Source organism: Mytilus californianus, unplaced genomic scaffold (assembly GCF_021869535.1).
Source record: "Mytilus californianus isolate M0D057914Y unplaced genomic scaffold, xbMytCali1.0.p SCAF_6, whole genome shotgun sequence".
Classification (NCBI taxonomy): domain Eukaryota; kingdom Metazoa; phylum Mollusca; class Bivalvia; order Mytilida; family Mytilidae; genus Mytilus; species Mytilus californianus.
The window spans coordinates 97,419,185-97,432,041 of record NW_026262712.1 but is presented as its reverse complement, the minus strand read 5'-3'; the positions used below and the strand labels follow the sequence as shown (position 1 = coordinate 97,432,041).

The window sequence follows — 12,857 nt, the reverse complement described above, 5'->3', positions numbered from 1 at the left end:
TTGCCAGTGAAATGGGTAGAGGTGGGGTATGTTTTGATTGTCAACTAATCAGGCTGATAAGTTAACAACAAAACATATGAGATCAAAACATACTGACCTCCTATTTTCTTATATGTTTGGTTGTCAACTCATCAGGCTGAATCATAGGACCAAGAGACTTTACTTAGGTAACCTCTGTACTCTGAATAACAACTGAGCATAGGACCAAGTGACTGTACTTAGGTAACCCCACTACTCTGAATAACAACTGATCATAGGACCAAGTGACTTTACTTAGGTAACCTCTGTACTCTGAATAACAACTGAGCATAGGACCAAGTGACTTTACTTAGGTAACCTCTGTACTCTGAATAACAACTGAGCATAGGACCAAGTGACTTTATCTCGGTAACCCCACTACTCTGAATAACAACTGAACATAGGATCAAGTACTTTACTTAGGTAAACACACTACTCTGAATAACAACTCAGCATAGAACAAAGTGAATTTACTAAGGTAACCACTGTACTCTGAATAACAACTGAACATAGGACCAAGTTACTTTACTTAGGTAACCTCGTTACTCTGAATAACAACTGAACATAGAAACAAGTGACTTTACTTAGGTAACCCGACTACTCTGAATAACAACTGAGCATAGAACAGAGTGACTTTACTAAGGTAACCACTGTACTCTGAATAACAACTGAACATAGGACCAAGTAACTTTACTTAGGTAACCTCAGTACTCTGAATAACAACTGAGCATAGAACAGAGTGACTTTACTAAGGCAACCACTGATTCTGAATAATAACTGAACATAGGACCAAGTGACTTTACTTAGGTAACCTCAGTACTCTAAGAACAATTGACATTATTATTTTATCAATCTAACTGACACCCTCTGCACAATCATCTAGTTGTCAATTCCTTTACTGTAAAACATTGTAATGATATTTACCTCAGAATTACCTTTCATTACAATATCACTAATGACATATGGATTGTCGTTCTATGCATGAAATAAATCCGAGCGATGTACAACCGTCAATCACTCTTACCAATTATAGCCAGTTAATTAGTTTACGTTTATTCTTGACGGTGAAAGAAATAAATCGGATAATAGTCGCTCTGTCTAGGAATAAGATGGAGTGTTACAATAAGCTAAGGAAATCTCCTGTTATTGAATTTCACCATGGTCTCAAGTATTTTTTAATGTCAAAGGTTAGATTTTCTGATATTGTACGATTGAAACTGATATAAATTTCAGACTTGCACGAATCTGTTGAATGAAAACACGAATAAAATTAAAGTTTTAGGATTATAAGGCAATATCAGTTCATTTAAAGTACAACATTTGGTTACTGATAACCTGTCTAGAGAAAGTTCTCGGTTACTGATAACCTGTCTAGAGAAAGTTCTTGGTTACTAATAACCTGTCTAGAGAAAGTAATTGGTTACTGGTAACCTATTTAGAGTAAGTAATCGGTTACCGATAACCTGACCAGAGAATGTTTTCGGTTACCGATAACTTGTCCAGAGAATGTTTTCGGTTACTGATAACCTGTCTAGAGAAAGTTCCAATCTAATTAAGATATATCACTATTTCGTTATCTCCATATGGAGGTATTAAAATCAGAGTTCTATATTTTGATTATTGGAAAAAGATCTCTGTTACTGATAACCCGTCTAGAGAAAGTTCTCGGTTACTGATAACCAGTCTAGAGAAAGTTCTCGGTTACTGATAACCCGTCTAGAGAAATTTCTCGGTTACTAATAACCTGTATAGGGAAAGTTCTCGGTTACTGATAACCTGTATAGGGAAAGTTCTCGGTTACTGATAACCTATTTAGAGTAAGTTATCGGTCACCGATAACCTGTCTAGAGAAAGTTATCGGTTAATGACAACCTGTCCAGAGAAAATTCATATTCTGCCCTTCACGATAAAAATTGATAAGTTTATGCAGATTCTGTATCAAAATTCTTCCATTCATAATACGCGTAATATAACTTTTTCTAGCGTTTGGATCCATAAGTGCCTATCTGAAATGGTCATTAACTTTTCATATATTATAGTAGTATATACTACCTGTACAAATGGGAAAAAAAGATATCTTTGTAAACATATATTTATCAATTTTTGATTCAGCCATGCTGGATCTATGCGATCACTCTGGTTTTGGAGATGGTGCAGAATACTAAGTTGAAGACATATCATGAAACTAATTATGTGTTTTTATGACTTGCAGAATCTTTATACACCATTTTAAGCATCAACTGCCAACTTTTGACATGTTATTTGCCCTTAAATTAAGAAAAGATTGGTCGAATAACCCCTTTATTTTAGATATACACTTGCATATAGTTCCTTTATAAATCAAAATTTATAATGATTTACTATTTATGAATTAATTTGAAAAGTATTTGTACATCAATTGAATCAGTTGATTAGAATTTTGAAAGTATTAGATTAGTATCTTATACTTGTGTAAGTGATTGTTCAATGAAATTTGGGTCAACATGTGTATCAATATATCTAAGTTGATTCCCACACTTTTTTGAAATGGTATTACTCCAATTCTTTCCATAGGCAAGTAAGAGTCATTATGATTATCAACTGTCATGATTTTCAAATAATGACACTCAAAGGTATAAGTGTTAATTGGAAGCAACCCCAGTCTTAATTCACCAAATTTAATATCTCATGACCTGTTACATAATTAAATAGACACAATTTATTACACACCTAACTGAATACACACATTATTGACCTCAATAGTATACCTACAAATGTATTATTTATTTTGATCTACACAACATTAAAATATTCTGTTAATTTTGCTAGCTAGCTGAATGATTAATCAGATGTGGGTTATTTTCAATGAAAAGATAAAAAATGAAAAAAATATGTATACAAAATGCAAGCAAATTTTATTTCCTTGTAAAAACAGTGTCATTATCATCTGTAACATAAGTCAATAATCAAGTTCTAATTAATTAGTTACAATTATAAGAAATTTGGTTGAAACAATAAACAAAATTGCATAACTCTTACCTGAGCATTTTCTGCCATAAAATTTATTTGTTTGTTCTACATTTATATCCCATCATATTGCTATTTAACAGTAATTGGAATTATCTCAGCATTAGGTATTTGTTCATTTAATTTAAATACAGGAAATGTATTTTTTCTTAATGAAGAATGAACATCAATTTAGATAAAAAATAGTTATTATTTTTTTTATTTTTGTTGTTGAGAAATTGGATTTTTAATGCCTCTTTCTGGAAATCATTAAGCCAGTTATTATTAATGGCATATAAAAAGATATGTTACTTGTTTGACGATTTCCCTTTCCATTCTTGTCAATACCATTAAATTGCAAATATTTATAAAAAAAAAATCTGACAGAGTCTAAAATTGAAATATCAATATTTATATCAATATTTGCATCAATATTGCGAAATTCCCTACCTTTGGACAATAGCATAGAAATTTTACAGTAAGATTGGAAATGAAAAGAGAAAAAAATATTGAAAAAAGTATGATCAGAAAGAATATCAGACTAGCTATGAATATGGCTGGATCACAACATCGACGATGCTTTGATTATATAGACATTATCATTCGGGTATTGAATTTAATGCAGTTATTATAATAATAACGTGTATCAATACCTAAACATTTAACATTATATCAAGCAAACAAAAGAGACCTAAATGTTGATAAATAATCTTGTTTTGTAGATAGATACAATGAATGTCCCTCATCATCTTGGTGCCTTCCTGACGTTTGTGTTCGGCCCTGTTTGCTCTTGGTTACATTCAGCCATTACATGGAAAACCTATAAAGAAGAGAGGAAAACAGAGTTTCTCATCACATTTCTATGTCAGATAGCAATGAGTTTTGTATCGACATGTTTGTTAATTATTTGTATCCTTTTAAGTAACAATTAAAAAAGGCAACTAACATAGGAAAATGTTATTTGATTTACAAATATATTCTTTGATAAATATTACATATAACGGCAAGGAACTCTTTCCAATAACACGGTAAACGATAATGAGATGCATTGTCGATCTCAGAACAGAGGCCATTTAAATATTCATACCACAAAAAAATATTTGCAAATACTTAGAAAAAAGACACTACTTATCTACATAGAAAACTCGATACTGAGCAACACGAGCCCCACAAAAAACCGGGGGATCTCCGTTGCTCCAGAAGGATACCCGACGTGTTGCTCATGGCAGGCCACGTGACTTGGAATACTGTGCCTATTTATTTTTAAACATTCCCTTAATAAACAAATGAAATTCGTGATTACTATTGTTGAAAGAATGAGATGAACGGCTCTGTCAAGTGCTATTACTCTTGTTTCGTTTTTCATGTACATTTGTACATGACGATGCGTTTTTATTTGGTGCTTTTAGTGCTATTTAATTGCATTTAAATACGTATTTCTCATGTTTTATTTGTAAATTTTTGGTTTGATTTTCAGATTCCCGAAAGTCAGCTTTGCATACTTGGGAAAAGAATGAAAAAGTCATATATATAAGTTAACTAGCATTTTTCGTTATACAAAAGAAAAGGGCATAGTTTTGCAAATTGCTGCTACCTCAGCTTTATATAATTGTCTGTCTGAATACATGGTTAAAAAAATTAGAAAAGTATAATAGAGTACAGATAGGCTTTCGAGGCATCTATCATATGTTTATAATTAAATGTGTCAGTTTACGATTTTGAAGTAAACATTGATGATAATATATATTTGAGCTGTGAAAATTTATGTATGTTGTTTTATTTATGTTAACAGATGTTTGATATTTTGTATTTTAATGATGAAATATATAAGACATGTGTTTAAATACGTCATTTCGACGCAAGTAACAGAAAGAAAAAAAATCGACAGATAGTATGTTTCTTTAGATTATTAAATATTTTAGCAAAAACATTTGTAGTTACATAAAAGGAATCTGTCTAAAGTGTTAAATGTGATAATTATCTTTGTTTTGTCTAGGTACCACATGCAAAGTATGATAATTGTTTACATGTCATGCATGGTTTTTTTATATCAACATATATTGTTAAATTGAGAATTCCTTCACACTTTACAGTTTCCGGTTCATTTGGTTCATATAAACACCAACGATTATTACAAGGGAGTACAAAAACGGTAGGTTTATCAAATTGTGTGGAATAACACATATGATTTATTTCTAAGTAAGAATAGAATTTAAGATTTAATAAAAATAAGACGAAATTTTTGGACAGTCAAACCTCTTAGGACTCATATTATAACTCAAAACTGTAAGAAGTAATAAAAAAAAACTCATAGCAACCACGATAGCAAAATAATAACACAGGAGGATAAACAGTCCATTATTGAATACGGAGACAACACCTCCGCTCCCCCTACAAATATAACAGGATTGAACCCTGGAGGTTAAACAGATCAAGTTGCGCACTACGTAAATTGTTCGGTAATATCAGGAATGGCGACAAGGGGTCGAGATTTAATTTTCAGCTAAATCAAATTAGGGAACATAACGCACATATTCCTTTAGTCAACCAAGTCACAATCAGAAAAAATAAGACTTAATAAAACCAGGAAAACACCTGTGACAGCCAAACATCATATAATTCAGTACAACTGATATCTGAAAGAAGAAAGTCAGAATTTAGCAAAGGTAAAACACAGGAGAGAAACTCTATTTCAGAACAAATTCTTTTCTAAGTGTAAAGACAAGAACTGTGAAAAATCACTGAATGCAATAAGTACAAGGGCTCTTAAAACCCTTTTATTAAATCAGCTCAGATAGCGTGATAGACAAATATCTTTCAGTAAGTTAAATAAAAACAGCCTACAATTTTACCGAAATATTAAATTACATGTTTTATCGGTACACATTTCGCCACCAATCTTGTTAATGTAAGGACATATTACGCATTGGAAGCTTTTACTTTTTATTTACATTCTTCGTGATTTTTTTCTGTTATTTTCAGTCATAATTAAGAGATGCAGTTTGGTTTTTTTTGCAGGACACATTACGAGATGTATTTTGTTCTTTTCCTTTGTTCTTTTCCATGACACATTACGAGATGTATCTTGTTCTTTTCCTTTGTTCTTTTTCAGGACACATTACGAGATGTACTTTGTTCTTTTCCAGGACACATTACGAGATGTATTTTGTTCTTTTCCAGGTCACATTACGAGATGTATTTTGTTCTTTTTCTTGAACACAAAAAATGACATTGCGAGATGTATTTTGTTCTATCATAGGAAACTTTACGAGGTGTATTTTTCTTATTTTCCAGGACACATTACGAGATGTGCTTTGTTCTATTCCAGGAAACTTTACGTGATGTATTTTATTCTATTCCACTAAACATTACGAGATGTAGTTTGTTCTAATCTAGGACACATTACGAGATTTTTGGTTATTTTCCAGGACACATTACGAGATGTATTTAGTTATTTTCCAGGACACATTACGAGATTTGTTTTGTTATTTTCCAGGACACATTACGAGATTTGTTTTGTTATTTTCCAGGACACATTACGATATTTGTTTTGTTATTTTCCAGGACACATTACGAGATGTATTTTGTTCTTTTCCAGGACACATTACGAGATGTATTTTGTTCTTTTCCAGGACACATTACGAGATGTATTTTGTTCTTTTCCTTTGTTCTTTTCCAGGACACATTACGAGATGTATTTTGTTCTTTTCCAGGTAACATTACGAGATGTATTTTGTTCTTTTTCTTGAATACAAAAAATGACATTGCGAGATGTATTTTGTTCTATCATAGGAAACTTTACGAGATGTATTTTTCTTATTTTCCAGGACACATTACGAGATGTGTTTTGCTCTATTCCAGGAAACTTTACGTGATGTATTTTGTTCTATTCCACTAAACATTACGAGATGTAGTTTTTTTATGTTATTTTCCAGGACACATTACGAGATTTTTTTATGTTATTTTCCAGGACACATTACGAGATGTATTTAGTTATTTTCCAGGACACATTACGAGATTTGTTTTGTTATTTTCCAGGACACATTACGAGATGTATTTTGTTCTATTCCAGGACACATTGCAAGATGTAGTTTTCTTATTTTCCAGGACACATTACGAGATGTATTTTGTTCTATTCCAGGAAATTTTACGTGATGTATTTTGTTCTATTCCACTAAACATTACGAGATGTATTTTGTTCTATTCTAGGACACATTACGATTTTTTTTGTTATTTTCCAGGACGCATTTCGAGATATATTTAGTTATTTTCCAGGACACATTACGAGATTTTTTTGGTTATTTTCCAGGACACAGTAAGATATCTATTTTGTTATATTCCAGGACACATTACGAGGTGTTGTTTTGTTCTTTTCCAGGACACATTACGAGATGTATTTTTGACGTCAACAATATCAGAATGGTTATTAGCTATTTCAATAATATTATTTTTACTGACATTCATACCTGGATTTAAAAAGATGGAATTTGATGGAATTGTAACGAAATGGAAAGCTCCTGGCAGTGAAAAATCAGTAAGTATCTATAATACTGGTAACTTTTCAAATCAGATTTAGACGGTCTTCATTTTCAATTCGCAATCTGCCAATAAAAAAGATTGTCGATAAAAAACGCAACCGTTTCTGTTCATTTGAAAATTGATAAATGAAAAGTACTAAAATGATAAAAACATTAAAAAAAACACCAACAACAACAATACTTAACAAACAAAAAACCCGGAAAATGTAAAGTAAAGTGATAAGTGACCATCTTACCATCTTCCTCCTATTGTAGATTTGTTCCTATACTGTAAGGAATCGCAGCATATAGCTGTGCGTAGTAAGGATCAAACGAATCACCAATTGATGCTTATTTGTTTTACAAAGTCAGCAGATTTCTAAACAGTATTTTGTCTTTAAAAAAATCGGACTTTTTAAATATACCATTTATAGTTATCCACCTCTAAATTAGTACTATATCCAAGCCTATGCAGCTTCGTATCATTTTCCATTAGTTAGTTGCAGTCTTACTACTTTCCTTTATTGCAATTGTCTGATGTTTTTTTTTTCTACGAAATGTCATTTCTAAATAAGTGCGATATCCAAGCATATGCAGTGACGTATCAATTCACATTAATTGGTCGCAGTCTTACTACTTACGGAAATAAAACGAGAAAGGATTTATCATCCACAAAGAAGCTACTTGAACACCTCATAGTTTTAAGTGAGGACACTCCTAATGGTTTGTCTTTACTTATATCAAATTGCATTATGTTGTTAAAACAATTAGTTATGATGTCATATCTTTAATTGCGGAGTTAATCTAAATTTATTCTAGTTTTTTTTCACAATGAAATCATAATCAGACACAATGTAGACCTTGATATGAGGTATAGAAACTTGTCATCTGTATGAGTGTGTATCATTGACGTACACACATCTCTGTTTTATTCAAAAGATGTGTTACAAATAATATGAGTTGAGGAGTAAACATCAATACAATTAAATCTGAACAAAACACATTACTAGTAACTAAGATACTAAGATGTGGTATGATTGATAATGAGACAACTCTCTACTAGAGACTAAATGACACATAAGTTAACAACTATAGGTCACTGTACAGCCTTCAACAATGAGCAAAGCCCATACTTTAATACAGCCGCTAAATATAGTCTTGACAAATGGTGAATGAATTAAGATAAAAGTCAACAAATATAAATGGCCAAATAAAATATCAGATGTCAACAAAACACAGACAATCCCAAGCCCCAAAAGAAGAAAAAGGCAAACAGACAAACAAAACTCCACATACACTACTAGAAAACTGTAAATTCAGCAACACAAACCCAGCCATATGAAAGGCAACAGAGATGACAAAACAACTAACATTATTCCGGATAGGGGACAGTTATTTATTTCAATATGTGGAAGCGTTTCACTAGATTTGTGAGAACTAAATTATCTCCTTTTTATCTCTAATAGTGGGAGGACAAACGATACAATACAAGACACACTTTTTATGACTAAAACTATCTTCAATGATACCTTATTTAATCCAGCTCGAACTTCATTAAAGGAAGCTAGATGTATAATTATACTTAATCGCCTGTTTTCGCTTCATTTCAGGTGTTATGCGGAAGAATACTAGGTTGTTGTAATGTCTGAACTGTTTTAGAAAATCCTTATCTATATATGTGAGACTGTTTGTGTTAAATAAAACATTTATATTGTCAAAATGTTTCAGCCAACTTTTTTAATCAAATATTGAGGTGAACCACTAATTCATTTCCCATGACTTTATATGGTAAATTCTTCAGTTAAAAGCAGTTATGGCTCTTTTATTGAAGTTCAAATAAAGTGAAAGTCATGTTATGTCAGTAATTATACGTTACTTTAGCTTTTGCTGAAACAAAATCAACATTTCTTTAATTGCATTTAAGAGCGTTCCCTGATACTTCGGAAGTATCAAAAACAGGTACTTCCGTTCTGAGAAAACAGGTAAACTATGCCTTCCTATTTAAATTTCACGCATCTATTTAATAATTCAAAATAATAAGTAAAACAAAACCTAAAATGATCACCCAAAGTCCTTCAGCTTTCGTTTGACACCAAAATAACCAATATATTTTATATTTCGAAAGTTATAAAATACTAAGGAGATGTGGTACGATTGCCAATGAGACAACTATCCGTCAAATTCAAATGAAGTGGATGTAAGCAATAAATGGCAACCGTACGACCTAAACAATGAGAAAAACCCATACCGTATAGTCGGCTATAGAAGCCCCGATATGAAAAATATGAAACAATTCAAAAGAGAAAACTAACGGCCTAACAACAAAACAATTTACGAAAACCAAATATGACAAACATGATCCAACGACAACCACTGAAATACAGGCGCCTGACTTGGGACAGGCACATTTAGAATGTGGCGGGGTAAAACTAGTAAGATGGCTACAAACCCTTTCCCTAACCTTGGACAATGCTGCAACAGCACAACAAAAGAACACGCTATACAAAACAATGAACGAAAACGAAATATGATAAACAGCAACAAAAAATAACCACCGCTCAATTACAGGCTCCTGACTTGGGACAGGCACACACATAATGTGGAGGGGTTAAACTAGTTTGCTGGCGTCAAACCCTCCCCCTAACCTGTGGCAGTGGTGTAACAGAACAACATAAGAAAAAACTATACAAATCAGTTGAAAAGGGCTTAACTCATCAGATCGATTTAAAGCAGAAAACATCTAACGAAAACACAGACCGGACGTGGCAGGGTATTTATACATCCCACAACAAAAAAGACACTAAGTACAGATCTGAGAGTACTCGCAGTTACTGACAGCTAGTTCAAAGCCAATAACTAATAAAAAATCATGTACATGTATCTAAGACTAAAATATCAATCAGTACACATCCAAGATCCAATGGATTTAGTGTAAAGAAGTCAATAACAGTCAGAGAAAAAAACATGACCTTGTGCAAATATATCTATATATTTATAGTTATAATAAAATTGAGAATGAAAATGGGGAATGTGTCAAAGAGGCAACAACCCGACCAAAGAGCAGATAACAGCCGAAGGCCACCAATGGGTCTTCAACACAGCGAGAAAATCCCGCACCCGGAGGCGGACTTCAGCTTGCCCCTAAACAAAAATATGTACTAGTTCAATGAAAATGGACGTCACACTAGACTCCAAAACATATAAATGAACTAACATTTAAAAAAACATACAAGACTAACAAAGGCCAGAGGCTCCTGACTTGGGGACAGGCGCAAAAATACGGCGGGATTAAACATGTTTTGTGAGATCACAACCCTCCCCCTATACCTCTAGCCAATGTAGAATAAACAAACACACAGCAATACGCACATTAAAACTCAGTTTAAAAGAAGTCCGAGTCCGATGTCAGAATAGGTAATAAAAGAAACTAAGCAAAATGACAATGATACATAAATTAACAAAGGACTACTAGCAGTTACTGACATGCCAGCTCCAGACCTTAATTAAATTGATTGAAAGATTATGTCTTCATCATATGAAAATCAAGCACAATCCCTCGTTAGGGGTTTAGTATCAAACCATCATAAACTATATGAGAAGAACATAACCTGTATCATGCCAACAATGGTTTTAGAATAAATGTGTTTATTTCCGATGCAAATACCCTATGAGTGAATCAATATTAATACCAAAATATGCATGTACATGTATATATTAACTTTATTTGCTTCTGATCGAAGAGTGAACAATTCCATACAATATCAAATAATTACATATTCAAAATATTAGAGTGATTGAATGAATTGAGTGTTGCATTGAAAGTAGAATGAATCAGTCGAATTTCGCATGCAAATAAATGATAATATTTCTGAAGGTTCTAAGTTAACTGTTATAGAAAACGCTACACAGTTGGTAGACATGTCTTATGCAAGTTTTTGAGAAATAAATACTGTTAACAACTGTTTCGGTTTCTTTTTGCAACCCCGGCTTTCAAATATTCGGCTTTGAGTGTTCCTGATGGAGGTAAATCCAAAAAAGCGCTTCGGACGCATGACATTTATAATGTGTTGTTTTCATTTTTTATCATTACTTGGATCATATTCCGTATCAAAAGACAGGATAGTTACTGTGAAAGTGGTTAACATTATAGTACACCAATCCACATTTATCGCATAAGGAAGTCAACTCTTCTGTACGGATGACGGAAACACGACATATTTACTCCTTCTCTGAAATTGGGATTAGATTTAGCAATAACCCTATTTCTGTGTGCTACAATATGTTATTGAATTGTATGAAACATCATACTACTGGATAATCTCATAAAATCGTGCACAAACTCATGTTGCTTTTTTGCACATTTGATTCCAAATTCTTCGAAAATGTTTTTGTAGCAACTAATACTAATTGTCCATTCTACCTTATCTTAAAAAAATAGTAACTTACATAAGTCTTGTCAATGTAGTACTTAGTAAGCTTGTGTACTTGTCAGATTGTGTTCGTGCAAGAAATGTATTTGTGAGAACGTTCTAATATTGTAATTCTGTTTTTGATGTCCGTACAAAAGTTACCAAGCAATCAATGCTTTTGGATAACACATCTAAAATGCTATCTTGGAGCACTTTAATGGATCCAGGAAAGATGGGTGTATTCCGGATTTCATTACCAATAATGAAGTCGCATGCAAAATTCGACATGCATTTAAGGTAATATTCATACTCTTAAATTCAGTATCTAATATAATTCCAACAGGTTTGGTTGAGGTTACTATTAGAAAATCCACACCGTAAAGTTTCGATGCAGATTGATGATAGCTGATTTTGAAAAACAGAATGTCAGTATTTCGATAATCTAAATCCCCAATTTTCAATATATGTTTAAAATGTTTTATATGTCTATTAGAATCTTCATACAATTTGTAGTATTGATATTAGGGATATATCGTTCGCTTGCACGCCATACTTACACGAAGATAAAAGAACACTTCCGCAAGGACTTCCATCAAATTGCCGAAGTAGATCAATAATGCAAACTAATATGAAAATAAGAAGATGTGGTATAATTGCCCATAAGACAACTCTTCACCATAGACCAAATGCCATAGAAGTCAACAACTATAGGTAATCGTACGGCCTTCAACAATGAGCAAAACCTATACCGCATAGTCCGCTATAAAAGGCCCAGATATGACAAATGTAAAACAATTCAAACGAGAAAACAAACGGCCTGATATATGTACAAAATAATGAACGAAAACATGTATGATATACATCAACAAACGACAACCACTGAATTACAGGCTCCTGACTTGGGACAGGCATATACAGAATGTGACGG

The 12,857-nt window shown here is 32.6% G+C and overlaps 1 protein-coding gene across 1 annotated transcript in view; it reads left to right on the top strand.

Moving 5' to 3' along the window:
• LOC127705390 (DNA damage-regulated autophagy modulator protein 2-like) overlaps positions 1-9,248 on the top strand; it is a 74,740-nt gene extending 65,492 nt beyond the window's left edge. The window contains exons 7-10 of the mRNA XM_052209700.1: positions 3,726-3,912; positions 5,097-5,155; positions 7,382-7,537; positions 9,131-9,248. Coding sequence (XP_052065660.1) covers positions 3,726-3,912; positions 5,097-5,155; positions 7,382-7,537; positions 9,131-9,169 — 441 coding nt within the window. The 3' untranslated portion in view covers positions 9,170-9,248. The remainder of the gene's footprint in view (positions 1-3,725; positions 3,913-5,096; positions 5,156-7,381; positions 7,538-9,130) is intronic.
• The last annotated feature ends 3,609 nt before the right edge of the window (positions 9,249-12,857 follow it).